This window comes from Bombina bombina, chromosome 6 (genome assembly GCF_027579735.1).
Source record: "Bombina bombina isolate aBomBom1 chromosome 6, aBomBom1.pri, whole genome shotgun sequence".
NCBI lineage: Eukaryota > Metazoa > Chordata > Amphibia > Anura > Bombinatoridae > Bombina > Bombina bombina.
This window is the reverse complement of record NC_069504.1, coordinates 1,150,904,416-1,150,926,376: the sequence shown is the minus strand read 5'-3', so window position 1 is coordinate 1,150,926,376 and position 21,961 is coordinate 1,150,904,416. Positions and strand designations below refer to the sequence as shown.

Sequence of the window (21,961 nt, the reverse complement as noted above, 5' to 3'; positions counted from 1 at the left end):
GCAGCACTATAAGAATGTTATCCATTTGCAAGAGCACTAGAGGGCAGCACTATAAGAATGTTATCTATTAGCAAGAGCACTAGAGGGCAGCACTATAAGAATGTTAATTATTTGCAAGAGCACTATAGGGCAGCACTATAAGAATGTTATCCATTTGCAAGAACACTATAGGGCAGTACTATAAAAATGTTATCCATTTGCAAGAGCACTAGAGGGCAGCACTATAAGAATGTTATCCATTTACAAGAGCACTAGAGGGCAGCACTATAAGAATGTTATCTATTAGCAAGAGCACTAGAGGGCAGCACTATAAGAATGTTATCTATTAGCAAGAGCACTATAGGGCATCACTATAAGAATGTTATCCATTAGCAAGAGCACTAGAGGGCAGCACTATAAGAATGTTATCCATTAGCAAGAGCACTAGAGGGCAGCACTATAAGAATGTTATCTATTTGCAAGAGCACTAGAGGGCAGCACTATAAGAATGTTACCAATTAGCAAGAGCACTAGAGGGCAGCACTATAAGAATGTTATCTATTAGCAAGAGCACTAGAGGGCAGCACTATAAGAATGTTATCTATTAGCAAGAACACTATAGGGCAGCACTATAAGAATGTTATCCATTAGCAAGAGCACTAGAGGGCAGCACTATAAGAATGTTATCCATTAGCAAGAGCACTAGAGGGCAGCACTATAAGAATGTTATCTATTAGCAAGAGCACTAGAGGGCAGCACTATAAGAATGTTATCCATTAGCAAGAGCACTATAGGGCAGCACTATAAGAATGTTATCCATTAGCAAGAGCACTAGAGGGCAGCACTATAAGAATGTTATCCATTTGCAAGAGCACTAGAGGGCAGCACTATAAGAATGTTATCCATTTGCAAGAGCACTAGAGGGCAGCACTATAAGAATGTTATCCATTAGCAAGAGCACTAGAGGGCATCACTATAAGAATGTTATCCATTTGCAAGAGCACTAGAGGGCAGCACTATAAGAATGTTATCCATTTGCAAGAGCACTAGAGGGCAGCACTATAAGAATGTTATCTATTAGCAAGAGCACTAGAGGGCAGCACTATAAGAATGTTATCCATTAGCAAGAGCACTAGAGGGCAGCACTATAAGAATGTTATCCATATGCAAGAGCACTAGAGGGCAGCACTATAAGAATGTTATCTATTAGCAAGAGCACTAGAGGGCAGCACTATAAGAATGTTATCCATTTGCAAGAGCACTATAGGGCAGCACTATAAGAATGTTAGCCATTTGCAAGAACACTATAGGGCAGCACTATAAAAATGTTATCTATTTGCAAAAGCACTAGAGGGCAGCACTATAAGAATGTTATCCATTTACAAGAGCACTAGAGGGCAGCACTATAAGAATGTTATCCATTTGCAAGAGCACTAGAGGGCAGCACTATAAGAATGTTATCCATTAGCAAGAGCACTAGAGGGCAGCACTATAAGAATGTTATCCATTTGCAAGAGCACTAGAGGGCAGCACTATAAGAATGTTATCCATTTGCAAGAGCACTATAGGGCAGCACTATAAGAATGTTATCCATTTGCAAGAACACTATAGGGCAGCACTATAAGAATGTTATCCATTTGCAAGAACACTATAGGGCAGCACTATAAGAATGTTATCCATTTGCTAGAGCACTAGAGGGCAGCACTCTAAGAATGTTATCCATTTGCAAGAACACTATAGGGCAGCACTATAAGAATGTTATCCATTTGCAAGAGCACTAGAGGGCAGCACTCTAAGAATGTTATCCATTAGCAAGAGCACTAGAGGGCAGCACTATAAGAATGTTACCAATTTGCAAGAGCACTATAGGGCAGCACTATAAGAATGTTATCCATTTGCAAGAGCACTAGAGGGCAGCACTATACGAATGTTATCCATTAGCAAGAGCACTAGAGGGCAGCACTATAAGAATGTTATCCATTTGAGAGAGCACTAGAGGGCAGCACTATAAGAATGTTATCCATTAGCAAGAGCACTAGAGGGCAGCACTATACGAATGTTATCCATTTGCAAGAGCACTAGAGGGCAGCACTATAAGAATGTTATCCATTAGCAAGAGCACTAGAGGGCAGCACTATAAGAATGTTATCCATTTGCAAGAGCACTATAGGGAAGCACTATAAGAATGTTATCCATTTGCAAGAGCACTAGAGGGCAGCACTATACGAATGTTATCCATTAGCAAGAGCACTAGAGGGCAGCACTATAAGAATGTTATCCATTTGAGAGAGCACTAGAGGGCAGCACTATAAGAATGTTATCCATTAGCAAGAGCACTAGAGGGCAGCACTATACGAATGTTATCCATTTGCAAGAGCACTAGAGGGCAGCACTATAAGAATGTTATCCATTTGCAAGAGCACTGGAGGGCAGCACTATAAGAATGTTATCCATTTGCAAGAGTACTAGAGGGCAGCACTACAAGAATGTTATCCATTTGCATGAGCACTAGAGGGCAGCACTACAAGAATGTTATCCATTTGCAAGAGCACTAGAGGGCAGCACTATAAGAATGCTATCCCTTTGCAAGAGCACTAGCGTGCAGCACTATAAGAATGTTACTCATTTGCAAGAGCACTAGAGGGCAGCACTATAAGAATGTTATCCATTTGCAAGAGCACTAGAGGGCAGCACTATAAGAATGTTATCCATTACCAAGAGCACTAGATGGCAGCACTATAAGAATGTTATCCATTAGCAAGAGCACTAGAGGGCAGCACTATAAGAATGTTATACATTTGCAAGAGCACTAGATGGCAGCACTATAAGAATGTTATCCATTTGCAAGAGCACTAGCGTGCAGCACTATAAGAATGTTATCCATTTGCAAGAGCACTAGAGGGCAGCACTATAAGAATGTTATCCATTAGCAAGAGCACTAGAGGGCAGCACTATAAGAATGTTATCCATTTGCAAGTGCACTAGAGGGCAGCACTATAAGAATGTTATCCATTTGCAAGAGCACTAGAGGGCAGCACTATAAGAATGTTATCCATTTGCAAGAGCACTAGAGGGCAGCACTATAAGAATGTTATCCATTACCAAGAGCACTAGATGGCAGCACTATAAGAATGTTATCCATTAGCAAGAGCACTAGAGGGCAGCACTATAAGAATGTTATCCATTTGCAAGAGCACAAGATGGCAGCACTATAAGAATGTTAACCATTTGCAAGAGCACTAGCGTGCAGCACTATAAGAATGTTATCCATTTGCAAGAGCACTAGAGGGTAGCACTATAAGAATGTTATCCATTAGCAAGAGCACTAGAGGGCAGCACTATAAGAATGTTATCCATTTGTAAGAGCACTAGAGGGCAGCACTATAAGAATGTTATCCATTTGCAAGACCACTAGAGGGCAGCACTATAAGAATGTTACCCATTTCCAAGAGCACTAGAGGGCAGCACTATAAGAATGTTACCCATTAGCAAGAGCACTAGAGGGCAGCACTATAAGAATGTTACCCATTTGCAAGAGCACTAGAGGGCAGCACTATAAGTATGTTACCCATTTGCAAGAGCACTAGAGGGCAGCACTATAAGAATGTTATCCATTTGCAAGAGCACCAGAGGGCAGCACTATAAGAATGTTATCCATTTGCAAGAGCACTAGAGGGCAGCACTATAAGAATGTTATCCATTAGCAAGAGCACTAGAGGGCAGCACTATAAGAATGTTATCCATTTGCAAGACCACTAGAGGGCAGCACTATAAGAATGTTACCAATTTGCAAGAGCACTAGAGGGCAGCAATATAAGAATGTTATCCATTTGCAAGAGCACTAGAGGGCAGCACTATAAGAATGTTATCCATTTGCAAGAGCTCTAGAGGGCAGCACTATAAGAATGTTATCCATTTGCAAGAGCACTAGAGGGCAGCACTATAAGAATGTTATCCATTTGCAAGAGCACTAGAGGGCAGCACTATAAGAATGTTATCCTTTTGCAAGAGCACTAGAGGGCAGCACTATAAGAATGTTATCCATTTGCAAGATCACTAGAGGGCAGCACTATAAGTATGTTATCCATTTGCAAGAGCACTAGAGGGCAGCACTATAAGAATGTTATCAATTTGCAAGAGCACTAGATGGCAGCACTATATGAATGCTATCCCTTTGCAAGAGCACTAGAGGGCAGCACTATAAGAATGTTATCCATTTGCAAGATCACTAGATGGCAGCACTATAAGAATGTTATCCTTTTGCAAGAGCACTAGAGGGCAGCACTATAAGAATGTTATCCATTTGCAAGAGCACTAGAGGGCAGAACTATAAGAATGTTATCCATTTGCAAGAGCACTAGAGGGCAGCACTATAAGAATGTTATCCATTTGCAAGAGCACTAGAGGGCAGCACTATAAGAATGTTATCCATTTGCAAGAGCACTAGAGGGCAGCACTATAAGAATGTTATCCATTTGCAAGAGCACTAGATGGCAGCACTATAAGAATGTTATCCCTTTGCAAGAGCACTAGAGGGCAGCACTATAAGAATGTTATCCATTTGCAAGATCACTAGATGGCAGCACTATAAGAATGTTATCCCTTTGCAAGAGCACTAGAGCGCAGCACTATAAGAATGTTATCCATTTGCAAGAGCACTAGAGGGCAGCACTATAAGAATGTTATCCATTTGCAAGAGCACTAGAGGGTAGCACTATAAGAATGTTATCCATTTGCAAGAGCACTAGAGGGCAGCACTATAAGAATGTTATCCATTTGCAAGAGCACTAGAGGGCAGCACTATAAGAATGTTATCCATTTGCAAGAGCACTAGAGGGCAGCACTATTTCCTGCTATATAGTGCTCCATATGTATACCTAGTTATCTTTTCAACAAAGAATATTATGGGAATGAAGCACTTTTGATAATAGAAGTAAATTGGAATCTTTTTAAAAATCGTATGTTCTGTCTGAACCACAAACTAAAATGTTTGGGTTTCATATCCCTTTAATGAGAATTGAAGACTTTGGGTCCGATTTATCAAGGGCCGAATGGCCCCTGATGCCCCAGTTACCGCGCAAGCCTTCAGGCTCGCCAGAAACAGCAGTTATGAAGCAGCAGTCTTAAGACCGCTATTCCTTAACTAATTCGCCGCATCTGAGGCTGCGGTCTGCAATCCGCCTTATGCTATACGATTGGGTTGATTGACACTCCCTGCTAGCCGCCGAATCTGCAGGGGGCGGCATTGCACAAGCAGTTCACAAGAACTGCTTGTGCAATGATAAATGCTGACAGCATATGATGTCGGCTTTCAGCGATGTCTGTCGGACATGATACTCTTTAGCATATCATGTCGGACAGACAATGATAAATCAGCCCCTTTGTGTGACTTATCAGCTAATGTATTACATGTAGCTGTAGCTAAATATACAGGAATATTACACAACATCTGTTTGATCCCCGTTAGAGGACAGGAGCAAAAAAACCCCGGTGTGGCTATCCGATGAGGATTTATCTAAATAGAATATCAAGCATACTTAACTTACCCCCCACTTCACGGCCGCTCATCTTGGTGTATTCACCTGTGTTTATTGAAGCCCTTCGGTGAAACTTTCACTGTGCCGCCGCAAATCTGTGTTTCTAGCCCGGAGCTTCCACGCTCAAACAGGCTGCTCGAACAGGCGTCGCACTCTGATGCACCCGGCTCACAGGCGTGACGTCACCAGGCGGATACCGGCTTGTGGGGGTTAAGGAGTCCCCTATTCTTTGTTTCAATCGCTGGTCCTCATGCTTGCAAATCCAACTGGAACATGGATATTAAGGGTGGTGTAGACCTGCTGACTCCACAGTGGCTTGTTGCAGCAAACATAGAAAAGAATGTCAGGAGTCGCAGGTGAGGTCAATTCAAACTTAGCATTTATTCAGGTAAAACAGATCACAGAAAGGTAGAAACAGCCCTCCAGTGTTACAAGCTTACGCGTTTCGGCTACATGCCATAATCATAGCTCATACACTCCCTTCTTACTCTGGGCTTTAAAAAAGGAGTTAAAACATGTTATTGGCTGAATGGCTGTGGCCGGGTTAACTACTTCCTTCCCGGTAAAACAAACATTAAACACACAAACCAACTTGCTAGTGAAATGTTTTTAGAATACTCTGTCTATCTGTGACTAAACTAAATGTAAAACTGAAATGTTTGGTGAACTAAGTAATGTTATTAATGTGGATAATACTATTTGAATTAAGCTGAGGGGAATAATATTGAAATTTCAAATTCCTAAATTTATACATGACAATTGTCTAGTTATAGTTTCCATACTATCTTCTTACTTGATATTGTATTTTAATATTTCAATGGTGCTTATGAAGCTCACTCAACTAGTTGGCTAACATTTTCATCCCTCATTATTGAGTACCACTAAGGATACCCCTAGTGCTGATCCATATTGAAATTCTAATACTATGATACAAGGATTACTTACTCTTTTTCTAAAGAGATTATATTAAGTTATACTACCAAATGACTAAATTAGATTTCCATGGTCACAGTTCATTTGAATGCACTTGATAACCCTCATATAGTGAATTACTAATACAGACTATATCACAGATTTTTTATTTTTTATATATGATGTTGGAAACTTATACAAATAATTGTTTCAAATACTAAGGCGTGCTCTACTAGATCCAATGATTGATGAGGTCATAGGCTGAATTTAGGCCTGTTGGAGACCTTGTTTTCAATTTGAAAATCCAAAATATCTCCTTTTTGGCAAGCACAGACTCTCTGTCACCCCCTCTTCGCCCCGCATCTACAGTCTCAATAATTGTCCATTTAAAATGAGTGTTATCTTTATTATGGAACAATTTGAAATGTTGGACGAGGGGGGTAGTTAGAAGGCCCGCCTTGATATCCAATAAATGCTCCCTGATACGAACTCGTGCCTCCCTTGTGGTCATGCCCACATATTGTAAATTGCATGCCACACAGCCTGCTAAATAAATTACAAAAATATTTCTGCAATTCATGCACTTGTTATGTTTGTACTCAGTGTCTGTTACGCTGCATCTGAATCCATTGCCTGTCAATAGGTGTTCACATGCTTTGCATGTAGAATTGTGACACCTAAATACTCCCTTGCATCTAAGCCAAGAGCTTGTTTGTTCTCTCCGTTTACTTCTTAATTGTGTAGGGGCCAATAGATTACCCATCGTGACTCCCTTTCTAAAGGAACATTTACAGCCCTTCTCTATCACACTGACTAATGAATCATCTGCTGCTAGTAATCTGTAGTGTTTTCTTATTATTTGGCATATTTTATTGTATTGGGTACTGTAGTCTGTTACAAAATAAATGTTGTCACTGTTGGACACATTTGTTTCCGATTTCTCCAGTAATTGTTTTCTATTAGAGGAGGATACCTCCTTCTTAATTTTGTTGATCTCAGACATTTTGTACCCTCTTGCCTTCAGGCGATCAGTTAACTTTTCAGCATGTAATTCATACTGCTTAGAGTCACTGCAATTGCATTTCAGTCGGGTAAACTGACCCTTTGCAACCGATCTAAAAACCTGCTTTGGGTGACTGCTCCTGGCGTGGAGTAGAGTGTTGCCTGTTATTGGTTTTCTGAAAACCTCAGTAACTACTCTGACCTCGGGAATACCTCTCAAAGTGAGGTCCAGAAAATTTATCTGATATTTATTTAGTTCAAAAGTGAACTCAAGCCCAAAGTCGTTGTGGTTTAACCAATTCACAAAAGTCTTGGCTTCTTCCACTGTGCCTCTCCACACCAGGAGCAGATCATCAATGTAGCACCGATAGAATTGGATATTTCTCCTGAAGGGGTTCTCATCCCCGTAGATGCGGGACAGCTCCCACCATCCCATATAGAGATTGGCAAAAGAGGGCGCAAACTTCGCGCCCATAGCTGTCCCGCATCTCTGGAGATAAAACACCCCCTCAAAGGAGAAATAGTTGTGTGTCAAGAGAAACTGCACAACTCTTAGTACATAGTCAATTAACTCATCCGAAAAGCCAGTCTCTGTCTTCTCAGAAAAAATTCAATAGCCTCTAATCCCCTATCATGCGGTATAGAGGTATATAGGGCTTTAACATCTATTGTAAGCCACAAGTCTGAGTCTTGCCATTCCATATTCTCCATCAAATTTAAAACGTGTGTTGTGTCCTGCAAAAAGCTAGTTAATTTCCCTACCAAGGGTTGTAATAATCCATCCAACCACTGTGAGGTTCTTTCCAATAAAGATCCGATGCCACTCACGATGGGTCTACCTGTGACCCCCTCCAGGTACTTGTGAACTTTTGGTAAATGATTAAAAATGGGGATCACTGGGTTCTCTACCTGGAGGAACTCAAAGATAGACCCATCCAAAATACCTAATTCCCTGCCATCATCTCTGATCTGTGCCAATTCCTTTTTGTATTTGTTGGTCGGGTCACCTCTCAAAACCTGATAGAACCTACTATTCAGCAGCTGTCTTTCTGCTTCTGCAACAAATTGGGTTCTTGACATTACCACCACCGAGCCACCCTTATCTGCATTCCTGATCACCAAATCTTCATTGGTTTGAAGCTTCTTCAAAGCTTCCCTTTCCTTGAAATTCATATTATGCTGATTATTAGGGGTGGCCCGGTGTAGCAACGTCAAGTCCCTTTCAACTCTTGCTTGGAAAGTTTCTAATGCATCCCCTCTGCATTGTATTGGATAGAAACTAGAGGCTGATTTAAATGTTGGTATCTGCACCTCTGGTGTATGTTTATCTATCCTTCCTTCATAAGCTAGTGTATCCAAATTCACAATATCACATTCCTCAACAAAGGGAAGCTTTTAAGTATTCATCTTGGGTGTTCCCTAGTGTGGGATACCCCCATTCTTTTCCTCCATATTTTCCCTATAGAAAAATTTCCGTACAGTTAACCCTCTGATTAATTTATTAACGTCAATCAACGTATTGAATAGGTTAAACTTCTGTGATGGGACAAATCCTAATCCCAGGCTTAATACTTTAATGTCCATATTTGACAATACATAATCAGACAGGTTAATCACATTTGTGTCATTCACTGGTATTTGCTCACATTCCTGCCCCGTCTGGCTGATTGACGATTCTGTCTTGGCTGGCCTGACTGAACTCCTCTCCCTTTCCCCCCTCCCTCTGGTGGGGCCTTAGAATACCCTAAGTATGATGGCATTCTGCAGAAAACTCTAATGGAAAGCAAGGTTTTACTAATCATGACTAAACATAATAAGTATTTAAGAGACCAGTCGGATTATGATAACAACAGAGTCTTTGTCTGGAATAGGAAGGACAGGTTTGAAGGCCGAAGAACCTGCAACAGGTCACGAGGTAGAGGCAGGGGCAGGGGTTTCCCCAACAATAAGGATAATAGGGAGAGTAATCCTCAGACTTCTAAGAAGGTACAGTTCTCTGAGAGTGAATCAGAATCTTTTGATGATAGTTCAGCATCAGTGGGGGAGGACTATATTGAGACTTCTAATGTTTCAGCCACCCTGCCCTCTGGAAATCTTCCAGTACAGTCATGCCACCCATTTTGAAAAAACAACTTCAGGGGATATTAAAATATACCCCTGATGAAATGCCTGTTGCAGGACAGCCTCAGATTGTTAGAGAAGCAAAAACAGACAAAAGTGACAAACGAGATCTAGAACAGGTTTTTTGTCTTCCCCCAAGGAACCAGAGGGAGGGGGGAAAGGGAGAGGAGTTCAGTCAGGCCAGCCAAGACAGAATCATCAATCATCCAGACGGGGCAGGAATGTGAGCAAATACCAGTGAATGACACAAATGTGATCAACCTGTCTGATTATGTATTGTCAAATATGGAAATTAAAGTATTAAGCCTGGGATTAGGATTTGTCCCATCACAGAAGTTTAACCTATTCAATACGTTGATTGACGTTAATAAATTAATCAGAGGGTTAACTGTACAGAAATTTTTCTATAGGGAAAATATGCAGGAAAAGAATGGGAGTATCCCACACCAGGGAACACCCAAGATGAATACTGAAAAGCTTCCCTTTGTTGAGGAATGTGATATTGTGAATTTGGACACACTAGCTTATGAAGGAAGGATAGATGAACATACACCAGAGGTGCAGATACTAACATTTAAATCAGCCTCTAGTTTCTATCCAATACAATGTAGAGGGGATGCATTAGAAACTTTCCAAGCAAGATTTGAAAGGGACTTGACGTTGCTACACCGGGCCACCCCTAATAATCAGCATAATCTGAATTTCAAGGAAAGGGAAGCTTTGAAGAAGCTTCAAACCAATGAAGATTTGGTGATCAGGAATGCAGATAAGGGTGGCTCGGTGGTGGTAATGTCAAGAACCCAATTTGTTGCAGAAGCAGAAAGACAGCTGCTGAATAGTAGGTTCTATCAGGTTTTGAGAGGTGACCCGACCAACAAATACAAAAAGGAATTGGCACAGATCCTAGATGATGGCAGGGAATTAGGTATTTTGGATGGGTCTACCTGTGAGTTCCTCCAGGTAGAGAACCCAGTGATCCCCATTTTTAATCATTTACCAAAAGTTCACAAGTACCTGGAGGGGGTCACAGGTAGACCCATCGTGAGTGGCATCAGATCTTTATTGAAAAGAACCTAACAGTGGTTGGATGGATTATTACAACCCTTGGTAGGGAAATTAACTACCTTTTTGCAGGACACAACACACGTTTTAAATTTGATGGAGAATATGGAATGGCAAGACTCAGACTTGTGGCTTACAATAGATGTTAAAGCCCTATATACCTCTATACCGCATGATAGGGGATTAGAGGCTATTGAATTTTTTCTGAGAAGACAGACTGGCTTTTCGGATGAGTTAATTGACTATGTACTAAGAGTTGTGCAGTTTCTCTTGACACACAACTATTTCTCCTTTGAGGGGGTGTTTTATCTCCAGAGATGCGGGACAGCTATGGGCGCGAAGTTTGCGCCCTCTTTCGCCAATCTCTATATGGGATGGCGGGAGCTGTCCCGCAACTATGGGGATGAGAACCCCTTCAGGAGAAATATCCAATTCTATCGGCGCTACATTGATGATCTGCTCCTGGTGTGGAGAGGCACAGTGGAAGAAGCCAAGACTTTTGTGAATTGGTTAAACCACAACGACTTTGGGCTTGAGTTCACTTTTGAACTAAATAAATATCAGATAAATTTTCTGGACCTCACTTTGAGAGGTATTCCCGAGGTTGGAGTAGTTACTGAGGTTTTCAGAAAACCAATAACAGGCAACACTCTACTCCACGCCAGGAGCAGTCACCCAAAGCAGGTTTTTAGATCGGTTGCAAAGGGTCAGTTTACCCGACTGAAACGCAATTGCAGTGACTCTAAGCAGTATGAATTACATGCTGAAAAGTTAACTGATCGCCTGAAGGCAAGAGGGTACAAAATGTCTGAGATCAACAAAATTAAGAAGGAGGTATCCTCCTCTAATAGAAAACAATTACTGGAGAAATCGGAAACAAATGTGTCCAACAGTGACAACATTTATTTTGTAACAGACTACAGTACCCAATACAATAAAATATGCCAAATAATAAGAAAACACTACAGATTACTAGCAGCAGATGATTCATTAGTCAGTGTGATAGAGAAGGGCTGTAAATGTTCCTTTAGAATTGGAGTCACGATGGGTAATCTATTGGCCCCTATACAATTAAGAAGTAAAAGGAGAGAACAAACAAGCTCTTGGCTTAGATGCAAGGGAGTATTTAGGTGTCATAATTCTACATGCAAAGCATGTGAACACCTATTGACAGGCAATGGATTCAGATGCAGCGTAACAGACACTGAGTACAAACATAACAAGTGCATGAATTGCAGAAATATTTTTGTAATTTATTTAGCAGGCTGTGTGGCATGCAATTTACAATATGTGGGCATGACCACAAGGGAGGCACGAGTTGGTATCAGGGAGCATTTATTGGATATCAAGGCGGGCCTTCTAACTACCTCCCTCGTCCAACATTTCAAATTGTTCCATAATAAAGATAACACTCATTTTAAATGGACAATTATTGAGACTGTAGATGCGGGGCGAAGAGGGGGTGACAGAGAGTCTGTGCTTGCCAAAAAGGAGATATTTTGGATTTTCAAATTGAAAACAAGGTCTCCAACAGGCCTAAATTCAGCCTATGACCTCATCAATCATTGGATCTAGTAGAGCACGCCTTAGTATTTGAAACAATTATTTGAATAAGTTTCCAACATCATATATAAAAAATAAAAAATCTGTGATATAGTCTGTATTAGTAATTCACTATATGAGGGTTATCAAGTGCATTCAAATGAACTGTGACCATGGAAATCTAATTTAGTCATTTGGTAGTATAACTTAATATAGTCTCTTTAGAAAAAAAGAGTAAGTAATCCTTGTATCATAGTATTAGAATTTCAATATGGATCAGCACTAGGGGTATCCTTAGTGGTACTCAATAATGAGGGATGAAAATGTTAGCCAACTAGTTGAGTGAGCTTCCTAAGCACCATTGAAATATTAAAATACAATATCAAGTAAGAAGATAGTATGGAAACTATAACTAGACAATTGTCATGTATAAATTTAGGAATTTGAAATTTCAATATTAAGAAAGTGCGCATAATATTGTTCCCCTCAGCTTAATTCAAATAGTATTATCCACATTAATAACATTACTTAGTTCACCAAACATTTCAGTTTTACATTTAGTTTAGTTACAGATAGACAGAGTATTCTAAAAACATTTCACTAGCAAGTTGGTTTGTGTGTTTAATGTTTGTTTTACTGGGAAGGAAGTAGTTAACCCGGCCACAGCCATTCAGCCAATAACATGTTTTTACTCCTTTTTTAAAGCCCAGAGTAAGAAGGGAGTGTATGAGCTATGATTACGGCATGTAGCCGAAACGTGTAAGCTTGTAACACTGGAGGGCTGTTTCTACCTTTCTGTGATCTGTTTTACCTGAATAAATGCTAAGTTTGAATTGACCTCACCTGCGACTCCTGACATTCTTTTCTACGAATACATGAATATTAGCCCAGTCAATTGTAATTAATGTAATTTCATATAAAGGAATCTGTTATTTATTAAATTGTGAACAAATTATGATAATAAACTAAAAAGAAGATTAAATACTAGACCTTTTATTCTTGCTTGATGTTAACCTATAACAATTGCTCCTATGGGATTATGTTGTGATTTCTTTGTACAGATACCAATATGACAAATTGGTTTCTACATCAAGTAACAGCACCTCCTATGTACACCTGTGCCTGGCCAACCAGAGTCACCTACAAGATCTGGAGACTTCAGAAGGTGCATTTCTTACTAACATTATCGTCATTAAAGTGCAGTTAGGTAGTCTGAGCACATTTTTTACAACAGTATGGAAACTTGGACTTTTGTTAAATAGACTATTGATAATTTGTGTGTCAGTAATTTTATGAATAAGACGTGTAAAACTAACACAGAGTACTGTTATACAACAGAATGTCAGTCGGGATCAGAGTCCATGATGTGGCTATTTGTACTTATGGGAAATATTCTTCAAGGAATGGGAGAAACTCCCATTGAACCTCTGGGATTGTCCTACGTGGATGATTTTGCAAAATCAGAGAATTCCCCATTTTACATAGGTAAGTTTATACTTTTCCTTTATTTCCCTAATACAAATCTTATTTTAGTTATCATTTCTATACATTTACAATGAACTAATCATTAAACGAAAATAATCCTTGAGTAGTACATTGATAATAGGTTAGTGTTTATATCACTAAACTGCTATAATCCCTGCAAGACTTCTCATTTTTATATCTTATAACAGTTGGAAAGGGGGTTATAAAAATACAAAATTAACAATATGTTACAGGAAACTGAGCACACTTTCCCCGTTGCTACATTCAAGGATAAGTGGAAAAAGGCTTTGTCTCATTGCCTTAGCACTAATAATTTAGCAAGCAGAAAAAAATGAATCCAAAAGCTTATGTAAGAGCATTGTTTTAGGTAACAGCTGTAGGTGAAGGTCTGGGTTAGGGTTCATTGCTCTGAAGGGTATTGAGTCAGCATGGTTAGAGTTAAAGTGCAGTGATAGATCTGTACAATAGGGTTAGGATTATTTGTGTTGGGAAGTCAAGGTTAGGGTTAACAGAGGTCTAGGTGTCAGATAAGAAGTGGTTAGGGTTATATAACTCACTCTGGAAGAATAGATCTCTTTAATGCCTTGCTTTGATTGTCCTCTAACTAAAATCAACAGTACAGGGTATTTTAGGGGTAGATAAGGCAAAGGTGTGAGCTAAGTACTGCAGACCACTGCACATAATAGCATAATATTCATAGGATAATTCACTATTACGTGATAGCAGCTCGCATCATTACTCAGGAACTGACACACACTTTGAGTATCCGGAACATGGCGGCTTGTGACGCCTACTGATAGTGAGACTGCAACATTATTTGTATGACTGCTGGTATCACAAGAGGCTAAATAGGGTGTAGCCCTAGTCGTGCACTATAGGCTGCTGCTTATAAGGCATAGCTAGGGTTAGCTAGCCCACAGACTTCACTGACATTGGCTGGAAGGAAAACTGAATAATCTGACCCCTATTCTGTTAGTATTATTATTATTATTATTATTATTATTATCGGTTATTTGTAGAGCGCCAACAGATTCCGCAGCGCTAGTAAAAGTGCTTTCTCGTACTGATTACTTGAATAGTCTCCAAGTAATGTGTCACTAGCTTTAGTACAATATAACAGCTTTGGTCTCTATTTATATCCATTAGACTAATGTTTATTGCAACTGTGTGTTTAACAGGAATAATACAGACAGTGTCAATTGCTGGACCTTTAGTGGGATCATTAATGGCTTCCTACTTCGCACAGATCTTCGTCGACGTTGGATTTATAGATCTGGGTAAGATTGTAAACTATTTTTTGCATGAAAACGTTAGTAAAGTTGCTTATTATCATGTTTTGAAGTAACCAGAAAGACATATCTGCTGATTGGGTGATAAGCAGAACTCTCACTGGTAGACGGTAACAAACCAAAAATGTATTTAATAGATATAACAAAGCAAGGACTAAATGAAATTTGTGTTAAGCTATTTTTTTGGTTCAGACCCTGGAGAGCGCTTGTTTATTGGTGGGTGAATTTATCCACCAATCGGCAAGAACAACCCAGGTTGTTCACCAAAAATGGGCCGGCATCTACTTTACATTCTTGCTTTTTAAATAAAGATACCAAGAGCATGAAGAAAATTTGATAATAGGAGTAAATTAGAAAGTTGCTTAAAATGGCATGCTCTATCTGAATCACAAAAGAAAAAATTTGGGTTCAGTGTCCCTTTAAATTAGCGTTTGAATTTACAAGAACTGTCAGTATATTTATAAGAAAATTCAGTAGTGCTCTCCAAATAATATATCAGTCTATGGCAGGGCTATAATACAATACATTTAATAATTATCCTTTAAAATATATACCCTCAATCAATGTGCATCTACTAGAAACCATACAATTAATAGAAATATCTGAATTATTTTATTTAGTTAATATCTATGAACATATTGGAATATATTTATAATACCAGAATATGACACAATATTATATATGTTTAAAAAGACTATTAATATATGCTATACTTCTTACAAAAGTGTGGGATGTGTTAGGAGCGCCTAAAAAAGGCCAGGTCTATTTGGGAATATTAAAATATCACAAATTTAATATCACAAATATACAAATGTTAACAAATAATACATATATTACAAAAATCCTTGTGATAAATTGTGGTTAAATAACTGCGTGTATTGCTTGAATGTTAGCAGCTAAATATCTTAGAATCCCATTGTGCAAATTGAATGAAAGGCTATTTGTAAATAAGGCTGGTTTTAAAAGGTAAACTTTTATGAGTTTTGTAAGAAGTATGAGCAAAAAATAATATCTATCCGACGGCGCTAACTTACAGGATCCAAGCTCCTATAAAATTGGGTTTCTAGATACCCAAGGGAGAGAACAAATATGTGGGATGTGTTAGGAGCGCCTAAAAAAGGCCAGGTCTATTTGGGAATATTAAAATATCGCAAATTTAATATCACAAATATACAAATGTTAACAAATAATACATATATTACAAAAGCATAAAAGTACATGGATCCATAGTACTTAATAAAAACTAAATAACAGTAGAAATGATAAGAGGTACAAAAATACAAGTTGTACAAGAGGATAAAAACAATTTAAAAACAATTAGAGAATACGTTCAGGATAATGAGTTAGCCCCTGGGGGATTTATGGGCACAAGGCTAGATAAAATATGAGACTGTAAAAATGTGAGATATCAAGTGTGAGTATAAACCAAAGAACCAAAAAAAAAAAAAAAAAATCTAAAAAGTGGAGGTGTATGTAAAAGATCCAAAATATATATATATATGTAATAGTCAATCAAAAATCAAAAAAGTCCTAGTGATCCAAATAACAGTCCAAAAATCCTTGTGATCCAAATAGAATAATACGTGAATCCAAAAGGACGATGCCAATAAGTTAAGGTGATCCATGTAATATAATATCTGTATTTCATTTTTCTCAATGCTAACATACCAGAAATCCAGAAGAAATTTATCTATGAAAGGGATCTCTTACATTCTAACACCTTTTAATATGTCAAGGAATAATGTGGACACGTTTTCACACAACTCAGGCTAGTTCCGGTTTGACGAAATAAACAAACTTCCAGTTTTCGTCTATTTCCGGTTCACACCAACTTCCAGTTTAGCGGTAAGTCCAGACATCCGTTTTTAGCGCTACTAGGATGAAATAAAGATTGAACGGGCACTTAGCTACATTAGAACATCTAGCCTCTTAGAATATTTTGGAAAGGGAGATCTCATACATTTACCATAAACAAAAGACTTGAGTAAAATGGGATAAATAAAACCCAAATAATACATAAAAAATCCCTATATCCGGTTTTCAATCCACTTCCGGTTCAAGAGGTCATAATTTTAGCGCTTTTTTGGTGAATTTGGTGCCATTTATCTTAACCAAAAGTGGTATATAAGAAGCATTCTCACCTACCATATATCAGTCTTGAAAAAGGCCCTATTGGTGGTCCGAAACGCGTTGGCATATATGGTGAGTTTTATTCCTAATACTTCAGTTTATTTCAAACAATACTGCTCTATGTTGTATTTTTTCTTTTTTCACAGGTAATGGATTTTTCTTATATGGAATTTATTGCATAAGTTTTTAATATCCAGCTTCCACCATTTGTTATTATTTTTCATATCTTTTATTTTTATTTTTATTTTTTTGGTGTAGTTTTGAACTTTGATTTTTCTTTTCACTATTGGATCACATTAACTTGTTGGCATCATCCTTTTGGATTCACGTATTATTTTGAACTTGTTAGCATCATCTTTTTGGATTCACGTATTATTTTGAATTTCTATTTGGATCACAAGGATTTTTGGACTGTTATTTGGATCACTAGGACTTTTTTGATTTTTGATTGACTATTACATATATATATATATATATATATATATATATATATATATATATATATATATATATATATATATATATATATATATATATATATATATATATATTTTTTTTTTGGATCTTTTACATACACCTCCACTTTTTAGATTTTTTTTTGTTGTTGTTTTTTTTTTGGTTCTTTGGTTTATACTCACACATTTTACACTGAGATATTTATTTGTTTATCACATTCCTTGATTATCACTTGATATCTCACATTTTTACAGTCTCATATTTTATCTAGCCTTGTGCCCATAAATGCCCCAGGGGCTAACTCATTATCCTGAACGTATTCTCTAATTGTTTTTAAATTGTTTTTATCCTCTTGTACAACTTGTATTTTTGTACCTCTTATCATTTCTACTGTTATTTGGTTTTTATTAAGTACTATGGATCCATGTACTTTTATGCTTTTGTAATATATGTATTATTTGTTAACATTTGTATATTTGTGATATTAAATTTGTGATATTTTAATATTCCCAAATAGACCTGGCCTTTTTTAGGCGCTCCTAACACATCCCACATATTTGTTCTCTCCCTTGGGTATCTAGAAACCCAATTTTATAGGAGCTTGGGTCCTGTAAGTTAGCGCCGTCGGATAGATATTATTTTTTGCTCATACTTCTTACAAAACTCATAAAAGTTTACCTTTTAAAACCAGCCTTATTTACAAATAGCCTTTCATTCAATTTGCACAATGGGATTCTAAGATATTTAGCTGCTAACATTCAAGCAATACACGCAGTTATTTAACCACAATTTATTCTAACACAATTCTAATTTAAAATATCAATATTTTCACAGATAATTTACTTAGCATCAATGATATATGTTTAACAATACATAGGCTATGAAATACTAACTTGAAATACAAACTACTTCTTTAAATCTGCTACATACAGCAATAATGAATGTTTACTTTAGATGTTTGCATACAAAAGACAAGCTAAGAGCTATTCAATACTATGAACTTGCATTGACTTATATAAGCTTTCAATCACTTGTGAGTTTGGAAACGCCCAAACGGAAACCTTGTCTTGGATTGGCCCTCATGCTTTTCCCTGCTGATTGGATATCTGGAATATCTTATTTTTAACAGCCTAAAAAGCCTTCTGGCTGTAGTTTTCGCATCATAACACCGGGGGGCAGCGTGACAAACAAATACAGCAATACATGCAGCATGACAAACAAACACAGCAATACATTTACTACCCAACATTGAAAGAAAATATTTCTTTAAAATGTGTAATAAATGCCATAATTTCCTTACATTAATAAGTTATAATGTTTATATGCATTGGGCTAGGTCACAATATTTATTCTGATTATTTGGATATGAAATATAATGTGCCTTTATCATTATACTATATTTAAACAAATCAATACTACTAATTATTTTGAAATTAATGGCATTTATACATCTGTTATACATGCATTTACACAAATACAGCATGTTTCACATTTCTGTGTATTTCTTCCTGGATATATGAATTGATGCCCACGTCCAACTGTTGTCTGTAACCAAAGAGATAATTGTTAGACTGCTCATGTTAAATCTCAAGATATTCTATGCTTCCAAAAATATATATAGGTATATACACATTCATTTCTATGCAGTGTTCAAAACCATACAAAAATCCAGCAGATCACACACTGTTATATATTCATTCATCCAGATATCTCATTAACTCAGTTGCTCTTATAATTTTCATTAGATTTCTGGAAAACAGAGAGAATAAAAAAAAAATGTTTTTATTTTTTTATTCCATAGTTCAGTGCTTGCAACCCCCCCCCCCCCCCCCGCCAGATGTAGTGTCTGCATTACGTGTATCTAAGTGTCAGAGCCACACAGCGGGGGTTATTTGCATTTGAAATGCACAGGGTTACTTTCTCACAAAATATGTCGCCTGAGTCAGACTCTTAGGCAACATTTGTGAGGGGTAAGAGATTTTATCTCACATTTCCAGGCAATCACACATATGGTCTCCTGAAATGGTTGTTAAATTTTAATTAAACCAAATGCTCTATTGTCCTCACTTGTGTGTTTAGAATAACTTTACATGCTTAGTGGGGGAGAACTAAACATGATTGAAGTCAGTTTTCCTGAATGAAATGAATCATTTTCTACTGACCAGTCAGATATCTGATTAAATATATATATTTATTAACCTTAAAATATATTATTAAAATATATATATTTATTAACTTTACCTTGACATAAATCCCCCTAAATCAATGGTATTTGGTGAGGATGTTGATTGTACACATCATAGACAGTCTTCTATGTAGAAAGTCTGTTATTTTTGAGCCTTCATGTTCATCAGCTAGGCATCTTTAAACTACAGTATGTCTTTAGTGCATTTGGGGATATGACACTTCATTTTCCCTCTATGACTTATAGTTGGGACCTAGGATGACATGCCCACAATTGATTGATATGGACCCATTTATCTATGAGACTTTCATATTGGGGATCCGTATTTTATAGGCCACTGGAGATATTTTGTCAGTAATGACAAAAGGACCTTTCCATGAGGCAAGAAATTTCTTCTCCCTAACCTGATCTCTCCCAAAGTTATAAAGATAAACTTTATCATTTATTTCATATTCCTTTTTGGATGTTTTGAGATCATAATAGGTTTTAGTGGCAGTTGCAGATCTTTCTAAATTCCTTTGAGCAAATGCAAAGGCATATTGCAGTTGTTTTCTTAGGTTTTCCACATATTGATGGGTATTGGCAGCGTTTATCAAATTTTGGTCTGATGTACGGTACAACAGATGCTGAGGTAGAACCATTCTTCTACCAGTCATCAGTTCAAAAGGTGACATCTTGGTAGCACTATTCGGACTTGCTCTTAATGCCATTAAGACTAGAGGTAGTTTTACATCCCAGTCTTTACCTGTTTCACTCAAAAACTTTTTGAGGATTTTAACAATGGACTGGTTGTAACGCTCTACACCACCACTTGAGGCAGCTCTATAAGCAATATGGAGCTTTCTTTTTACTGTTTCTACAATAATTTTCTCGCCCTGTATATAGCTGCAGAAATTTTGTAGAGCCCATACAGTAGATAAGAGGGCTTTCTCGCAATCGCTAAATTTTATTTCTACTGGGTAAAGAGTTTTGCTTGCATAAGCAATGGCTTTGCTTAAATTATCATGCTTTTTGGTATAAAACAGCACTCATGCTTACATCAGTGTAACCTGTCTCTAAGAAGAAAGGATTACCACCTTTAGGGGACGCTAAGCAAGGTGCTTGAGTGTTTTTTTTCTCTTCAGCTCTCTGATGGCTGTTTCTTGAGTCTCACTCCAGTGCCATTTCACATCCTTCTTTAGAAGAAGTAGTAGTGGTTTAGCTAACTCTGCATAATTATCAATGAATTTGCGAGAATAATTAGTCATTCCCAGGACTGACCTCAATTCCTTTAAGTTAGTTGGGTTTTTAGAATTTACTATAGCTTCCACCTTTTACTTCTGAGGATTTAGCCCTTCAGAAGTAACTCCATGTCCCAAGAAGTTTACACCAGTGCGGCACCATTGAGCTTTTTGTAGGGATAATTTGACACCTGCCCTTTTAAGTTGGCTGAGGACGTGTTTAAACTCTGCAATGTGTTTGTTAAAGTCTGTGCTTTTGATTAAAACATCATCAACATAAGATAAGGTCCCTCTTTCCAGTGCATCAGGCATAGCTTTATGCATGAATACAGCAAATTCATGTCCAGAATTTATGTATCCAAAAGGAAGTCTATGAAATGCATACTGGACCTTTTGGAAGGAGAATGCCAGCTTATACTGGTCCTCCTCATGTACCTTTATGGTCCAATATCCCTGTGCACAATCAATGGCAGTGAATATTTTGGATCCCTGCATTTGCGCTAGGCACTGGTCAATGTATGGTACAAGCCAGCCAGATATGTACACTTGTTTGTTTAGCTGTCTTAAGTCAGCACACAAACGCCATTGTCCATTGGGCTTAAGAACACCTAGAATAGGATTATTATAAGAGCTGTGCACCTGTCGTATGATACCCCTTTCTTCTAAGTTCCTTATGATTTCTGCTAGAGAATCATATGAGGCTAAAGGATGTCTGTATTGTTTAACAAAGACATGTGGTGCATCGGGATCTGTTTGTATTCTTGCAATGTGCAAGTCTGTAGTACCACAGTCGTAAGAATCCCTAGCAAAAATATCCTTGTACTCCAACAGGAGTTCTCGCAGCAGTTGGCGTTCATCATCGCTGGTACAGCCATTAGCTAAGGATATTTGCTTCTTCCAACCTAGAGGTGTGATCCCCTTGATTATAGTTTACATTGTCCCCATGACTCTGGGTATTGGGGTAATCTTGCTGTGTGATCGGCTGATCAAACACTAGAGAGGCTTCTTCAATTTTACAGATGCCTTCCTCTGAGCTGAAGG

At 37.9% G+C, this 21,961-nt stretch overlaps 1 protein-coding gene across 1 annotated transcript in view; it reads left to right on the top strand.

Annotated features, from left to right (window-relative positions):
- LOC128662490 (solute carrier organic anion transporter family member 1A2) overlaps window positions 1–21,961 on the top strand; it is a 166,877-nt gene that overhangs the window by 26,553 nt on the left and 118,363 nt on the right. The window contains exons 4-6 of the mRNA XM_053716274.1: window positions 13,217–13,320; window positions 13,494–13,640; window positions 14,819–14,917. Of these exons, the coding sequence (XP_053572249.1) occupies window positions 13,217–13,320; window positions 13,494–13,640; window positions 14,819–14,917 (350 nt within the window). The remainder of the gene's footprint in view (window positions 1–13,216; window positions 13,321–13,493; window positions 13,641–14,818; window positions 14,918–21,961) is intronic.